Raw genomic sequence first — 17,266 nt, forward strand, 5'->3', positions numbered from 1 at the left:
ACAGCAGCTCAGGGATACACACCAGACATGTAGGTGCAGGGTGCCTGCCAAACTATACAAGTACCAAGTAACAGAGGTAATAGTAACTAGTCAAATTAATTGCATTACTGTACTTGCTTCTGTTGTCATGGCTAATAGACATGTTATCATGCCTGTTTTGACATCTTTTGTTTTTATTATTCTTGTTTGTGATCATGCATAAATAAATTACAACAGAGACTTCACATTGCATGTATTTTTACCTGAAATCAAAACAAAGGAGACACATGATATTTGTGAGGAATATATTCTCCTGGTATCATGAGTCCCTGTTAATAATTTTTTTTTTTTGCCAGTCCTGGGCTTGAGCTCAGGGCTTGAGCACTGTCCTTGGACTTTCTCAAGGCTAGCACTCTACCACCTGAGCCTCAGCACCACTTCCGGCTTTTTGCTATGTATGTGGGGTACCGAGGAATTGAACCCGGGTCTTTGTGCATGCTAGGCAAGCACTCTACCACTAGCCAAACTCCCGGCCCTGTTAATAGTTTTTTTTTTTTTTTAAATGTCTAAATAGATGGAACTACTGAAAAAAAAGCTCAACTTTAAATGTAATACCTATGTTTTCATGTATAACTTTTATTTTTAGGAAGCAGCCATCATCATTTAAAACGGCTTCACTTAGTCCTCCAGTGTCAACAATAATCATGGTATTGTTATTACTGTTTTGTGCTGGTACTGGAGCGTGGACTCAGGGCCTGGGTGCTACCCCTTAGGTGTTTTGCTCAAGGCTGGCACTATATCATTCGAACGACAGCTGTACTTCTGGCCATTTGCTGGTTTACTGAAGATGAGTCACACGAACTTTCCTGCCTAGACTGGCTTCAAACCACGATCCTCAGATCTTAGCCTACCGAGTAGCTAGGATTATAGGCATGAGGCACCAGTGCCATGGTGAATAAATTTCTAGCGTAATAGAAAGTCTTATGTTAGCAGTACTGGGGGTTGTTGAACTCAGGGCTTTGCACTTCCTGGGCAGGCACTATTACCATGTAAACCATACCCCTAGACTCTTTTTGCATTGGTTATTTTCTCATTTTATGTCTTAGCTGGCCTGGGCTGCTATCTTGCTACTTTGGGTTTCTCCATGTCTCTGGGGGTGACAGGTGTACCTAACCATTGTGTTTCACCCAAAGCTGAATATAGCAGCACATTATCATGCCCAGTCACTGGTTGAGACTCCATCTCAAACTTCTTTGAATACCCCAAGTAGCCAGGGTCACAGGCTCAAGCCACTGTACTTGCTTAGTGTAATAAAACCTCTTGTTCAATATTTTGAGATATGTTCACCCTAAAAATGTATCCAAGCTGGGGTATAGTTGGTGGCAGAGCACATGCTTAGCATGTGCAAGGCCCTTGATTTGATTCCACAAAGTCATTTTTCTTGTCATTCACTGCCTATCTGAAACACAAATTGAACCTCGAGTCCCATGCTTTACATGGCAACCCAGGGCATTGTTGGCCTCCAAATAAAATATCAAGCTTTGCGCCCTTGCATTTACCAAGACTTTATTATTGTGTTTGTTTCTTCGTTTGAGTGATGACAATATTAAAGAGGAAAGTATTTGCAGGCTCTGTGTTTGTTGCCCAATAAAGTCCTTTGATATTTAGGCATGAGGGCCATTAAGAATAAGTAGAATGTTCCTTTCTCATACTGACTTCAAAGAACGGAGTTCTCCAGCCTTGAACAAAGAACACAGCAAAAAGGAAACTTTTGTTGGCCGGCTGCAGCTGAGCACATGGATCACACAAAGGAAGCTTTCAGCCCACACCTTGCGTCACCACTGACACGCCAAACACTTCTGCAAACTACCCAGAAAACAGAATCCAGGAGGTAATTTGACCAGTCTAATCTTGTAATTATGAAGTTCTTTTTCCTGGTTTTTGCTCTTGGGGAGATGAGGAGAAAATGGGCACAGCAAGGAAAAGAGAAGGAAAGAAATGTGCCCGATCAGATCTGATCGTCCACAGAGCTGTTGAGGACCAGATGAGTAAGAGGCATCCATGGATGCAGGGGACGGACACGAGGACGGACACACACATGGACACACACACACACACACACACACACACACACACACACACACACACAGAGTCAAGTACAAACAAAGGGAAATTTTCCTCTATGTACTCGGCATCTAGAATGAGGCCTGAATGAGCATTCAACAAGTATTTGTTGAATAACCAGCAGAAGGGAGCACACAGACCTGGGGCAGAGGACCCCAGATGGCCTCCCAAGTACAGCAGATAAGAAGAGCGGGAATGACTCAGTCAAGTAAAAGCAGGAAGAGCAGAACAATTGACAGAGACAGAGCCAGACAGCATAGGCTGGTGGTCTACAAGGAAGTCATCTGGATGCCAGCTAGGAACTGAAGGCCCAGTGGAAAAGAGGATGTTCTGAAGGCAGGACTGGACCCCAGGACACTTCCTCCACTGCAGGAGAGGCTGAGGAAAGAACTGTCCCCATGGGGACTAAGAAAGGCCAGCCCCCACTGAAGGCAGTGGTGAGTGGCTTCCACCCTTCAGGGCACTCTACCTCATCTACTGAGAAACACAAACCAAGAACAAAGGCCCATGGGCCCTGGGACAAGCGCTTACACACATCATGGTTTTAAAGGCTCCTTTCCAGGCAGCTGAAAATCTCCAAGGAGTAAAACTGCTAACAGGTCGCGGGGAAAATTATGCTGCATCAGCAGTGTCTGAACCACCTTCTCAACAGGGACAAAGAGGACAGGGCACAGCCAGGGGCAGTCGGCAGAGCCTGACTCTCTTGTTATCTGGGTGTGGTGCAAAAACCCATCAATCCTTTTACGCCATCAATTCTATTTCAACAAAAAAAAGAAAGAAAAAGTCAACACAGTATCAATAGCTCTTCTAAGATAGCCCCAACAGCTCACATTAAATGGGTAATTCAACATGCTATGCAACAGCACTGAAATCTCAGTTGCAAACATAGAGACAGGCATTCTTTCTTTTTGGCCAGTCCTAGGGCTTGAACTCAAAAGTCAGGGCATTGTCCTTGGTCTTTCTCTAGGCTAGCGCTCTACCATTTGAGCCACAGCACCACTTCTGGCATTTTCTGTGTATGTGGTACTGAGGAATTGAACCCAGGGCTTTATGCATGCTAGGTAAGCACTCTACCAGTAGGCCAAACTCCCAGTCCAAGACAGGCATTCTTGACATCCAGAGACAGCCTTGCTCCATCCAAAAAGAAAAAAGCCCTAAGAGTGGTAGTTCAGAATCGAGCACTCACCAGAAGCAGGACCACATCAACATTTCAGTTGCTCTTTGAAAGGTTTTGTGGGGTGCAGAGGTCATGCTGGGGTTTCAGGTGGTCTAAGTCAGACTGGAGCTATTCAAACCATGGCACACATCCCCAGGATCACATTTATTATGTACATCATAAGCATTTCTTAATTTTATGATCACAAGTCTTAAGAGTTCTTCTATTATCCTTTAATGTACTTTTAAATTATCACTCACTGCTTCTAAAGCAACACCTTGAATGAAATATGCTATAAATGAAAATTTCTAGGTAGCTTTCTTTACTTTTTTTTCTTTTTTGGCAGTATGGAATACAGGGACTCCTTCTTATTAGTTTGTGCAGCTGGTTCTGTACTGTCTGAGTCATATTTGTAGCTTGAATCTTTACTAGTTACTCTGGAGATGGAGTCTCACAGACTTTTCCACCTGAGTTGGCCTCCAACCACAGTTCGCCGGTCTCGGTGTCCCCACAGACTAGGGTAACAAACCTGATTCACTGGTACACAGCCTTCATAGCTTTCTTAAGTTGACAAGTGAAACATATCCAGCATGAAGAGTGGCTTGTTCGCTTGTCTGCAGGAGCAGCGGCAGCATGGCAGGGAAGATGAGGGGAGCTGGGCTTTCTAAACCATTTCTGGGGTCTGCCCCTTTTCTTGTCTCTACACATCAGGGGTCTAGTCTCAACTTTCAAGTGTGGTCCACAGCCCAGCAACATCTGGCTTCACACGGGATGCTGGATTTAACAAGGCCCCTGGGTGACTCCCAGAAGCACAAGACCAGCTATCTGGACTGTCAATCCTCAGCCAAAGGCAAGGCGGAGAAGGGGACAGAAGAGGTTATAAAAGCTGCTCTGGTTACATTACAGTTCATTTATGCTTCTTAGCCCTGTTTAACTTTTACTCCAGATGGCTTAATTTCTAACAGTAGTCTAGCTTCATGCTCTCATCTACATCTAGTTGCGTTAATAAGATAGGAGAAGGAAACATTCAATGTTAGATACAGTTATATAACTCTGTGCGTGTGTGTGTGTGTGTGTGTGTGTGTGTGTGTGTGTGTGTGTGTGTGTGTGTGCGCGTGTGCGCATGCCAGGGCCTTAGCTCTGGGCCTGGGTGCTGTCCCTGAGCTGATGTGCTCAAAGCTAGCACTCTACCACTTGAATGACAGCTCCCCTTTCATCTTTTTTTGGTATTTAACTGGAGAGAAGAGTCTAGCGAACTACCCTGCCAGGGCTGACCTCAAACCGGGATCCTCGGATCTCAGGCTCCTGAGCAGCTAAGAACTACAGGTGTGAGGCACCTGTACCTGGCCTTTCTTTCTGTGATAATAGTTAATCAACTTGTTAGCAAACCTGAGTTTTCATAGATAGCTAGGAAGTCACTTAGATCTATTATGAAGAAAAATGGCGTTACAATTAGACCTCTGCTCCCTCAGAGAGGTGTCCCACAGCGTGCTCTGCCACCTGAGACCCCAATCTTGCAAACCAAAAGATTATGTGCATACAATTAAGTGTAAAGTCAAAAGGCAGGCAGATCTCATGTCTGTCTCTACACTGCCTGACAAACAGGAAGGGCACCTTAAATATTGGTAAATGGTTGAGTAAGGGAATGCCATTTAAACAGGTTCTCCCTGCCTCCATCCATCTTCTCTTTCACTTCCTGCCAGGGCAAAGGAAGGGAAGGAAGAGAACGGTGCATTCATCCCCGAAAACCAGAGGCGCCTCCTCTGCACTTAGCGAGCTCAGCAGCCACTCACGGATGGCTAGAGGGACTTCTTTTCCCTCACTGAGAACAAAATCATTCCTATTCCATCACTCAGATAGTAACAGATCAACTTCCTAATTGTGAACTCGTCTATGATTTGGAAAGATAAACAGTGTGCATTTGATAACTCTTCTAGAAACTCAGATGGTCAAGTAGCCCTGTTCAACAGTTTTCATAGGTTCTCTTGTCCTCTGAAGTTTGGTTTTCTATTTTTCTTTTTTAAGAGGTTGAACTTTTTGTCTCTTTGCCTGATGGAATATGGATACTTTTCAGTAACTTAATTGAAAAGAAAAGAGAAAGGAAAAAAAACCCACCCATACAAGGATAAGGAATGCAAGGAAAGGGACCAGGTACGAAGACAATGAATCACATTCTAAATCACTTAGCAGAGAAGTCTGGGGTGGGAGAAGGCTTTGAAGGGAAAGGCAGACCCTTCTGATGTTGGAATACCTGGAATATCCTCTCAAACAGGAGTAGATAGAGAAGGAAATTTATAATTATCTGAGAGAAAAACTAGATCACACATAGCAACCAATTCCCTGGTTTAGAGTAACAACCACTATTCACAGCTTACCAGGTAGCTCAGCAACTAGTGATTTTGTGAAAACAAATAGCCAAGTGTGGTAATCACGCTGATAACTGTAGCTATTTGGGAGGCTAAGATCTGAGGACAGTGGTTTGAAGCCAGCTTGGGTAGGAAAGTGTCAGACTCTTATCTCCAAGTAAGCACAAAAAAATTAGAAGTGGATCTGTGGCTCAAGTGGTAGAGTGCTAGCCCTGAGCACAAAGGCCCGGGTCAATGCTCAGGCCTAGACTTCAAGCTCCCATTTGCAGGAGGGAAAAATAAAAAAAACCAACCCTGAGCCAAAAGGTCACTGTCCCAGTTTAATTTCTCTGGCAGTGTTTTAGTTAAAGGAAACAAATGTATCCATGAAATTCTACATTGGGTAGATACACAGGCATGGGAAGGAGACTTAATGTTTTAGCAACATTTGGACACACATGGACTGCCAGGCTCCCCAGAAGGGCCAGGAAGGCTCTGTAGCTTGTTGAAAGGGCTCTCTGTGCTCAGGCAGATGGGCCACCGACCTGACCAGACTGCTCCATCCTTACCAGCTGCATGAACTGACTTTTCTACCCCTTAGCTAGATGCCTTATCATGCATGTGTAAAACATGGAGAGCAGATGGTAGGTAACGGGGTGGGGCTGCACCAGCTGAGCAAGAAATGAAAAAAAAATATATAAAAACCAAACTTGGCTCAAAAGGTGGCACCCCCAAACCTATCACCTTGAGCCTCTGGAAAATCGTGTTGCTGGAAATATATTCAAAATCAAATGTCATGAAACCACAAATCATTTCTTCTGTGCCACCTTTAGGGAATCATTACAATATCTGGAATAAGGGACCTGGCATATCTCTGACATTTTTTTCTAAGTGGGAAAAGCCACAGAGTTTATCAACATCAGGAATATTGATAAATGAAAAGGAATGTCAAATCAATTTCCTAGTGATAGATCAATCAACAACTAACAAGTTATGTCTTTCTGGCACTTGAAACCCCAAATAACAGAAGTGGAACTCAGGGATGCATCTCCTGAGCACAGAAGCAAAAAAAATGTTCTAAGCTTGAAAAAAAGTTCCATCTCTCCTTTTATTATTACAATGTTTCCTCTTTCTGTCTCTCTGTCTGTCTCTGTCTGTCTGTTTCTCTGTCTATCTGTTTCTCCCTCCCTCCCTCCTTTCCTCCCTCCCTCCCTCCGCCAGTTCTGGGGCTTGAACTTGGGATCTGGTTGCTGACCCTGAGTTATTTCTTGCTGAAGGCTAGTGTTTCACTACTCGAGCCACAGCTTCATTTCCAGCCTTTTGGGTTGTCAACTGGAGGTTAAGAGTCTCAAGGACTTTTCTGCTTGGGCTGGCTTCCAACCATTATCCTCAGATCTCATCCTCCTGAGTATCTAGGCTTATACATGTGAGCCACTAGTACTTGCCCATTTCTTCTTTTATAAAACCTCTAATATAAACAACAGAAGGACTGTGTCCACCACTAATTCCATCTGTCTATGAAGTCACTCACAGGTTACTTACCGGGCGCTGGTAAGTAACCAGCATATGTCCTATGCAGACATTAGAGTCAGAGGGCACTTTTCTCTTCCTTCCCATCAGCTCTCCACCTCTGGTGCAGGCACACACAGGTGCATACGTATGTATGCACATCTATACCAGAGCTTTGGTTAGATGACAGGTATGTAAATAACATGGTTTTACATGGTCACATGGTATTGTCACTGGGGTCATTTGGCCATAGGGTCAGAAAAACAACACATCAAAGAAAAATAAGAACTTGTGTTGAGGCATTGTTGGAAATCAATGTAAGCATAGTAGTGAAACTCCAATTTTAGTTTCTAAAAAATGCATCGACATTCTTCAAAAAACACAAGCCATTTATAGCTGGAAAGAAAACTATTCATACAACATATTCTATCTATATACATATATACAAATAAATCTGTCCTCCAAATGGCTAACAAGACGCACACAACCAAAAGAAAAGTCTTGGATATTTCTGGAGGCAGTATAGAAATACAGAACCTATCTTGAAAAAGTTCTGGTGGTTTCTTATGAAACTAACCATTTCCCTACATAGGTATTACCCTCTAAGTATTTTCTCAAAAGCAATGGAAAAAATTTGTGTGTGGAAGTATTGAAAAAAATGTTTGCAGGAACTATGTTTTAGAGAGTCAAATCTAGAAATAACTTCAGAGTCCATTCATCAAAACTATATAAATGAAAAGAAACCAAAATACTTATAACAATACAGTGACATGGTAGCTAAAAGACATCAGAGAATATACTGATTCCCCCTAAAAAAAAGTTGTAGAACTACCACCACCAACAGCAAACAACTAATCAGAGCTGCTTTTGTCCTTTTGTTATCCATAAAGAACAGAGACAGAGTTTGCTCAAGTGAAGAATGGATTAACTTCCTGTAATGACAGTAATAAACCTTGATAAAGGTTTTGGGTGGCACAGGTGTATGCAAATGTTGACATAATTTGTGTGTTTCCTTGTATGTAAATTTTTCTAAGAGAAAATAAGCACTGGATACTAATGATATTCATACTGAAGTCCTAGAAAGAAAAGACACTGACCCCTGAGATACATTGTAAAATGCCTCAAAATAATTCATGGATGGATAGAAAGCTGAATAAATGGACAGATAAGTAATTAATCCAGGTGTATATAAGATGTTCATTGTAGAATCTAAGTGATATGTGTATGAGTATTCACTGTAAAATCCATTTATTTTCATGAAACAATCTAGAAAAAATATAGTTATAATCCCATAAACCATCATTTTTCTAAAAGTTATTTTTTGGATCATTGTGCAAGTGAAAAAAAATAGAAGCATTTTTTTTGGCCAGTCCTGGGGCTTGAGCTCAGGGCCTGAGCTCTGTCCTTGGACTTTCTCAAGGATAGAGCTCTACTCCTTGAACTACAGCATTACTTCTGGCATTTTTTATGTATGTGGTACTGAGGAAGAGAACCCAGGTCTTTGTGCATGCTAGGCAAGCACTATACCACTAGGCCATACTCCTGGTCCTAAAATAAGCTTTTTTTAAGAGAGAAAAAGATTAAACATTTGCTAATAAATTCAAATTAAACAAACTAATATTTCACACTTGTTTCAGATCAAATAAAATCCCCTTTCAAGCCACAAAGAGAAAAAGGCACCTCATAATGCTTTCTGAGCCCAATTACACCCTGCAGCTTTGCACAGGCACCTGTCCTTCCCAATATTCTCCTCCCCAAACAGTCTGACAAATCTAGAAGAAGCCCCTAGCCTCAGCTGAATGTAACCCCAAGTCCCACCCTGCTCTCGAGATCTCCCATGGGAGATTATAAGAGCTCTTGGTGTGTGCTCCCTATCTCTTCACCACATCCCAAGCTTAACTCTCAGGAGATGATGCTCAGCCAATACCTGCTCAAGGTCATTTCCTAAGGTCAAAGATAAACAGGGACCAAAAACAAGGGGATAGTTTTGGCTTACCTTATGTTACCACGACCATGAAGAGTCCTTCAAATAAAGGTATATATACTGTATATATTGTACATGGTAACTGCCATGGTGATCACAAAGCGTGTGATGTGATTCAACCCCCCCCCCCAAGCCACAAAGCAGTTAGAAGCGGAGGCCAGGCGGCCTCCTGTAACACAAGGAACTCTGCTCATGACTATCTGACTTGAGCTTCTCTGAATCCCACATTCCCCTTCTATAAAATGAAAACGATGTTTCTATCTCTTAGGATGGACATGACGATTAAGTACAGTAATCCAGCAAGTTACTCATAGGGTCACAAGTACCTGACATGCTAACCAACTGCCACTGTCATTTTTCCCAGGTCTAGGAGAATACCTGTCTCAATTACGCCGGATGTAATACTAAATAAAACAGAGCTATGCTAAATGCTTATCACTGAAAGAATTTATGCAATCACAGGACATCTAAATACATGTCAGTCTTAGGATCTCAAAATGTAAAAAATTCAAATGCAACACTTTGACATATACCTTTTAGTATTACAAGATTTCCTTATGTATCACGCATACAAGGTTCCAAAATCTGGAGAGGGAAACCCTTGCCCAGGATGCTTCTGGAGAAATGGAGAGAGGGACATATAGAGCAATCTCTCTGATTCCTGATGTTCCCAGCGGCAGGGAAGTCACGCTCCTGACGTCCACTGTCCTCTGGGGCTAGCATGTCCAGTCTAATCAGAGGAGCCTTTAAATGCATGCTGCTTGCTCTAGCTGTACAGCCAATGAACAAACTAGGTAACTGAGGTGAGGAAGAGTTCTGTGTGCTGCTGTGAGCGAGGTGACAGGACTGCAGGAGGCTTTATGGAGCCAAGGCAGTAAAGCGACAGGGACTCGGCCCTCCATGTGCAAGAGCCAGCGTTCTGTCAACTCCAATGGGTTTGGGAGTGGATTTGTCCTTAGAATTACTAAAATGGAACAGGGCTTGGTTGATTCAGGCCCTTGTGAAGCCATGCTGTGCCCATACTCCTGCTCCCATGAAAACTGGGACAGGCTCACACCTGTAATCCTAGCTACTCAGGAGGCTGAGATCTGACGATAGCAGTTCTAAGCCAGCCCAAGCAGAAAAGTTGGTGAGACTTATACCTCCAGTAACTGTGGCACTGTGGCTCAAGTGGTAGAGTGCCAGCCAGCGAGTATGGGGGTAATCTAAGGCTGCACTAGGTAATAAAATGAGCGCAATGGCCCTTGCAGTATCTCATGTCCTCTTTTCTCTCAACCAAATGTTCATTGGGACTGGACTATCCTTCATGAGCTATTATCCCTTAAAAAACAATACCTGGGGTTGTCCATCTGATAAATGTGTGGAGGGGGATCTGTGATGACCCCCTGGTCAACAGGAGGGCTGAGTGAGCAGACGTCTGTCAGGATGTCTGGTTTCAGATCAGAGGTCTTATTAACCTTACTTTATGGCTCTATGTGTGTGAGCGTGCAAGTGTGTGACAGTCTTTGCCTGCACATCAGTCGTGGGGCTCTAACTCAGGGCCTGGACACTATCTGAGTTTTTTTTTTCCCCTCAAGGCTAGCACTCTAATACTTGAGCCAAAGCTCCAGTGGCTAATTGGAGATAAGAGTCTCAAGGACTTTCCTGCCTGTGTTGGCTTTGAGGTAGGATTACAGGCATGAGCTACTGGTACCAGCTTAAGGACCACTTTAACCACAGTGATCGATATTGTTCCACCAGTATTTCCAAAATTACATTAACCACACCTTCCCTCAAATGCAATCGTTTTCCAATTCAAATTTTAAGCTCAAGAGAAAACAGTCTAAGCAAATGAAAATGTTCACTTGACTTAGAAAGAGTTGTATCCTTCTTCATCAAAATATGCTTTCCCCACTGGGTGCTAGTAGCTCATGCCTATAATCCTAGCTACTCAGGAGGCTGAGATCTGAGGATCATGGTTTGAGGCTCACCTGGGCAGAAAAGACCCCGTGAGACTCTTATCTCCAATTAACCACTCAAGAGCTAGAACTGGCAACGGCTCTGTGGGTAAAGTGGTAGAGTGCTAGACTCGAGGACAAAGAGGCTCAGGAACAGAGCTCATACCTGCAGCTCAAGCCCCCAACCCATCAAAAAATTGCTTTTCCCTTCTTTTAATAAGAAAAGTAAATTTCTCGGGACATATCTTTAAAAAATTCCTAGGCTATTTGCTACTTCCCATGATTTCAAAATGGCCAGTTTTTATACTTGAGTGGTTTTTAAATTTTTTTATGTATATTTGATGGGTGTAGAGTACTTGATAACATGTGTGTGAAAGGGAGAAAAGCGAAGGAAGAAGGGAAAAGGGAGAGGGGAGAGAGGAAAAGAGACAGAAGCGAGATGACCAATGGGTACATACTGGAGTTGAAGCAAAGGGCCTTGTATGTTGCTAGGTAAAGGCTCCACTACTGAATGCCAGTCATATTTGCTTGCTTTCATTATTTTTCAGATAGAGACAAATGCTTTTTGCTTAGGGCCAGCTGTGGATCAATATCGTCCTACCTACGCCTCCTGGGTAGTTGAGATGACATATGTTCACCATCAATCCTTGGTCCTAAATATATGAAATTTATGTTTGATAAGCTTATCTTCCCAAGCTGATTATACAACCTCAGAGTGCTGCCTAATTGTCTTCCCTCTACAATGCAAAGCACGGAGGCACTGAAGTACGCTGTCACCACTTTAAATGTATCTGAAATACAGACGGAAGGATCTCTTCGGTCTAACTTACAGGACATAGTATATGGCACCCTCACGTTCTCCTTAATCAGACTTCTATGCATACATCCTAGAACTACCTAGAAAAAAAATCTTATAGGCAACTGGTAGCTAGATTTGCAGTCACACAAAGATTAGTTGGTTTTATCTTACTCCAGAGACTCTTGCCTAATTACATGATGAGTCCTTCAGTGTGAGGTTCTTTTTATTTTGTTCATTTATCCCCCCCATTTATTTTTCCAACTGGCTGACAAAACAAGAAGAGAAAGGACATCTAAATAAGCAGAGACTATACAGCCACAGCAAGGGGGAAATAGAATACTCTGCCAGAGATGATTTAAGTGGGCACAGAGCGGAAGGTAAAGCTGCGCTAAGCATACGCTGAGGAAAACCAGAGAGGCTAGAAAGGCTCAGCTTAGTAATTTAGACTTCAAACTTTGGAAAACACTAAACATTTTTCTGCAAAGAAGAATCAGGAGTAACATGGTGTGTGAAGAGAGACACCATGGAAGAGAGAGCCTGGGTCAAAACTGAAGAGAGAAAGACATGCTCGTTTAAAGTTCTACCACCAAGCCACTCTTCCTTCATGACTTGCTCATGCTGGATCTCAAGACCAGAAATGAAGAAGGTTCACACTTGTCTCCATTCTTGAGTTCACTTCCTGGGGTGATGACTCATATCATGTCATCTTCTTTCCCTTCCCAGAGACGGGTAGTGTGTGTCCTGCATTATACCAAATCACCAGAACAACCCCATCATCTCCTGTCCTGGGCAAGTGACAGCCCAAAGTCACTTGTCTCCTCTTTCTGGGCTCCACTGGACTTTATTCTTTTGCTTCTAATGAGATGGACATTGAAGGAGAGCAATGATTTCACTTTTCCTATATTCTCTTACCGGAGCTGCACTAGTGCTTCTTTTTAGCCCTGGACCTGGAGGGACCCATTTGTCAGAAGCTGAGCCTCTGAGACCACAGGGTCTTCATTCAAGTAGAAGAGGGGATCCTTCTCTTCCTAAGGTATTGAGGACCTACATGACATGTGAGCAGAACTTTCTTCTACTGTTTAGTCACTAATAGTTGGTGTTTTTTATGGTTTGGATCTGCAAGGACCTCTATTAAAGCTTGCTCCCAGTGCTGAGAAGTGGGGCTGTTAGTATGGGATTGGGTCGTGATGGACGAATCTATCAGTGGATTACTGCATGGATGGAATCTTAGCCTAATGGGCTGAGGGGAGGGGTTGTGCTAGATACACAAGCTCTCCTTTGCTTCCTGCCCTGAGGAAAACAGTTCTACTGCTCCACAGCAGTTGGTCATCTCAGATAGTTCCTTGAAGTGACAAAAAGACAACTAATACAATGTGTTGACAAAATGCAGAGCAAAGCTTGAAAGCAAGCAAAAATGCCTGAAAGTGGCTCTGGGCAAGAATTTGATAAAGCTACCAAGTTTTCCTTCCAGATCCAAATGTCAACTCTAGAGGGAACAGAGGAGACTTGAAGAGGAGACTATGAGCAAGCAGAGGAGAAGTCACAGCCCACTGATCTCATCTGGAAGAAAAACAGTGCTTTTGGGAATGGGGAGGGGTCATTGATGCCCTGTCTATGAAGCCGAAGGGCCAATCCAATCTTTCAATCCAAACCAGGATTTGAGAGACTGAGTTGCGTAGGGGGGAGAAGAATGTGGTTCAGAGATAGAGCATTTGCTGAGAATCAAGAATGTAAAAGGAAGCTGGGCACAGGTGGCTGACACCCACAATCCTAGCAACTCAGGAGGCCGATACCTGAAGACAGTAGTTCAAAGGTGGCCCAGGGAGGAAAGACTAGAACTCTTACCTCCAATTAAGTGGAGCTGGGCGCAAAAGCTTAGGAACAGTGCCCAGGCCCTGAGTTAAGCCCCAGGACTAGCAGGCACACACACACACACACACACACACACACACACACACACACACACATACTCAGAATGCAAAGGGTCCCAGATTGCAATCCCAGCACTACAAATACAAACATCATTGTTCATAAGATGATGCCAGCTTATTGATAAATCCTCCTGAGAACCCATCACTTCATGGTTCTCTGGTCAGTAAAGTCTGGGTCTGGTCAAGAATAGACCTCTTCAGAAGAAGAGAGGTAGCCCACCATTCACTCAAACACTGTGACAGATGATAGCTTTTCTGAGAGGAATGGAAAGTTGGCATATCATTGCAAAACACCTTACTGTTGGATAAAAACAACAAAGTGAAGATTATACACTGTATGCCTGAGCAGGAAACCTTTATGCTAATGCTAACATTTCTTCTGGAACAGAGACAGTTTGGGCTTTCACAATTACATCCCTATAGAGTACATCTGCACAGATTTCTGCTCTCTCTGGAGAGGCGCCCCGTTCTCCATGGTCACCTCACCTTTGTAAGAGGCACAGAAAGCCAGAGTTGCTTGATACTTTTGAATAACTCTTCCTGTAGAATTTCGACACACACACACACACACACACACACACACACACAAAAGAAAAAAATGGTGACTAAAATGCTTCAGAGCAACTCAAACGAAACACTTAATAAAAGCACCCAATCATATTAGAGAAGTAGTTTCTGTTCACATGGGAACTAATTAACTGTTGCATCGCAAATCACTTTGCAGATTCGGAGAAAATCTGCAGCCAACTCTTAAGTTTTATCTTGAATATATAAATAGCAAAGCAATGCCAAAAAATTTTGCAGATGTTAGTTTTTCCAGATGTTATAATAAAGCTTTGTTTAATAAAGAAGAGGTCACTTAGTCCCCGGAATCTAGTGTACGATCCTTTCATTTGAGTTTCACCCAAATAATTTCTAAGCCCTGTTGTACAATGTATTGTGTACAATGGTCATTCAAACTTAGGATTCAAGTTGGCTTTTGTAATAAAAGCAAGATTCTTACAAATCAGGTCTCAGAAGAAGTAAATATTGAACTTCAATTCTTAAAATACATGCTGATAAGAATGTTCCAAGTTACTGTATGTTACACATGTTATATATCTTCAACTTAAATTAGATGTAGCATTTGTTTCCACTGAAACCATCAATCTAAAGATCTGTGTTAGACAGAATATAGAGAATGATTAAAAGCCAAAATTCTTTGAAGGATTCAATGGATTCAAGGTGACCTCAAATGTTAGAAAAACTGTCCATTTCATTAACTATATACTAGCTCAAAATCCAGATGCCACAGAGTAAGACTGATTCCTGAGCCATAGAAAAGGCTGATTACCAATGCCTTAGAAAGCTATCCTTATTCTAAATAATCAGTCCAAGAAATAATCTCAGACGAATATTCCAATATACTGGATCTACTAAAACCATACCACATACTAAGGTATGTGGTATGTGGGCAAGGTATACATTTTCTTACAGGTTGACCATTTCTCTTGCACTTCACGGAATATTCCATTTTTTCCATTTCTGGGGGTTTGGCAGTAAGAGTTAAGAAAAGCATGATCTTAAGACTTAAACCAAGTAGGATTTTCCCCCCATGATTATAATAAAAAACAAAACTGAAGCCATGCCTTATAAGTGCATGAACTCAGTATTTCTATATATTACTATTTCAAATACAGAATGAAAAAAAAACCAATCAACCTACACGGAAAATAATGGCCTCATTGAGGTACAAATATCATTCACAAGCAGATGATTCAAAAAGGCAGTAGGGAAGAAATGAAAGAGGCTGCAATTCCAGAGTGATGAGCTAATGTCACAAACATCCATTTCCCTATAAGGGGGGGGGGTGTCTTTCTATATCTTGCCAGTGGCCCCTTCCTCCATAACATACATTTCCAAATTTATACTCAACGCATAACGATCCCATTCTAGCTAACTACAGAAGCGGCCATGCATTTAAGAGCCAGGGAGTCAGGTGGATAGGAAAACCTTTAATTCAACATGTAGATAATACAGGAGACCCTGGGGCAGGGCCTCCTCTCCAGGACACAACCTTCCAACCCAGGGTGGACAGAGCTTCCCGGGTGGCACTGAGAGGCTCCTCCTTCATTCAGTGTGCAGGGCCAACTTCGCAAGGCACACACACACACCTTCTGGTTCTCCATTGGGGGTTCTCCATGGCTGCAGGGCATCAATCTCCCAGAGGCCAGGGAGATTGTGGGCCTCACCCCCCACCCCCTTTGAAAATGCAAGAGGACAGGATTTTTGTCTCCGTCAAAGCACGCCCAAGGAAGCCCCACAGTTCTTCCCAGAGAAATCAGAAGGTTTATTTCATTGTATTTTATTTTAAAGGCCGGTGGCCATTCTCGGTATGGACCACTACCTCCTGACTCTCCTGGCTGAAAAGCAGATTCGCAGAGGCCAAAGATTAGACAAAAGGCACGAGCTGGCGACGATCTGACATGTAAATGGTGATTATTATTATCATTATTAAGTGATGCGGAGGGGGGCTCGCCGTTGCCATGCCTGGCTTTTGGGCTGGTTCCTGAAAAATCCCTCCAGGTGGGATGTGGGGGGAGACCCCGAAACTTTCCTAAACTGCAGTAGGCGAATGGAAAGGTCCAGGGGTGCATGTGTGTGGGGGGGTCCCCCAGGGCGGCGGCCGCCCCCTTCCGTGCCACAACAAAAGGGCCGAGCGCAGCCTCGGAGCTGGGCTCCCCGGACGCGAGCCCTCTCGGGGCCCGGGGAGGGGAGCGGTGGCGCCGGCCCCGGGGCTGCAGCCGCAGCCGCGTGTCGGTGTCACCGGTGCATAAAGGGGAAAAGACCCCGGAGGCGTCCCGATCCCACACCCGCAGCGGCGGCCCCGACAGCTGGGGTCGCCCGGACCCCCGGCCCCGGTCCCCCCCCCCCATCCACCCACCTCACCTCCCCCGGGGAGCGGCGGCCCCGCCGGGCCCGGCGTCCCCGCCCCCTCGGGAGCTCGGCCCCGGGCTCCGAGGCCTGGCGACAGCCGCACAGCCCACTCGGGTGGCGCGGGGTGGGCAGAGGCCGCCGCCGCCACGCGGCCCCCGGAGCCTCCCGCCGCCGCCGCGCCAGGCCCGGCGCCACACAAAGCCCCCCGGCCCCGCCGCCGCCCACCGACCTGGGGCTCCGGCGCCGGGCTCCCGCAGCGTCTTGGTCACCGCCTTCCAGACGTGGCAGCCCAGCAAGCAGAGCAGCAGCGCCGCGGACCTGTTCATCTCCGCGCCGCGGGGCCGCGGGCGGCTCGGGCTCGCCACCAGCGGGCCGGGCAGGGGCGCGTCACGGGCGGCCGGGCGCCGCGCCTCCCTCCATGGTGCTGGCTCCGCGCGCGCCGGGCCCGCCGCCCGATTGGCCCCGCGGGCCCCCGCCGCTCCCTCCGCCGCCGCGCCCCGCGCCGGGCTTCCCCGCAGAGCCCCAGCCGCCGCCGCCGCTCCGCCGGCGCCTTAACCCCTTCCTGCCCCGCCCCGCGCCCGCCGAG

General features: G+C 44.9%; 1 protein-coding gene across 1 annotated transcript in view; it reads right to left on the reverse strand.

Annotated features, from left to right (window-relative positions):
• The window catches only part of Fam171a1 (family with sequence similarity 171 member A1), an 87,410-nt gene extending 70,404 nt beyond the window's left edge, over nt 1-17,006 (reverse strand). The window contains exon 1 of the mRNA XM_090318950.1: nt 16,910-17,006. Coding sequence (XP_090175076.1) covers nt 16,910-17,006 — 97 coding nt within the window. The remainder of the gene's footprint in view (nt 1-16,909) is intronic.
• Between the last annotated feature and the right edge of the window lie 260 nt (nt 17,007-17,266).

Source organism: Megascapheus bottae, chromosome 26 (assembly GCF_031878675.1).
Source record: "Megascapheus bottae isolate mThoBot1 chromosome 26, mThoBot2.hap1, whole genome shotgun sequence".
Classification (NCBI taxonomy): domain Eukaryota; kingdom Metazoa; phylum Chordata; class Mammalia; order Rodentia; family Geomyidae; genus Megascapheus; species Megascapheus bottae.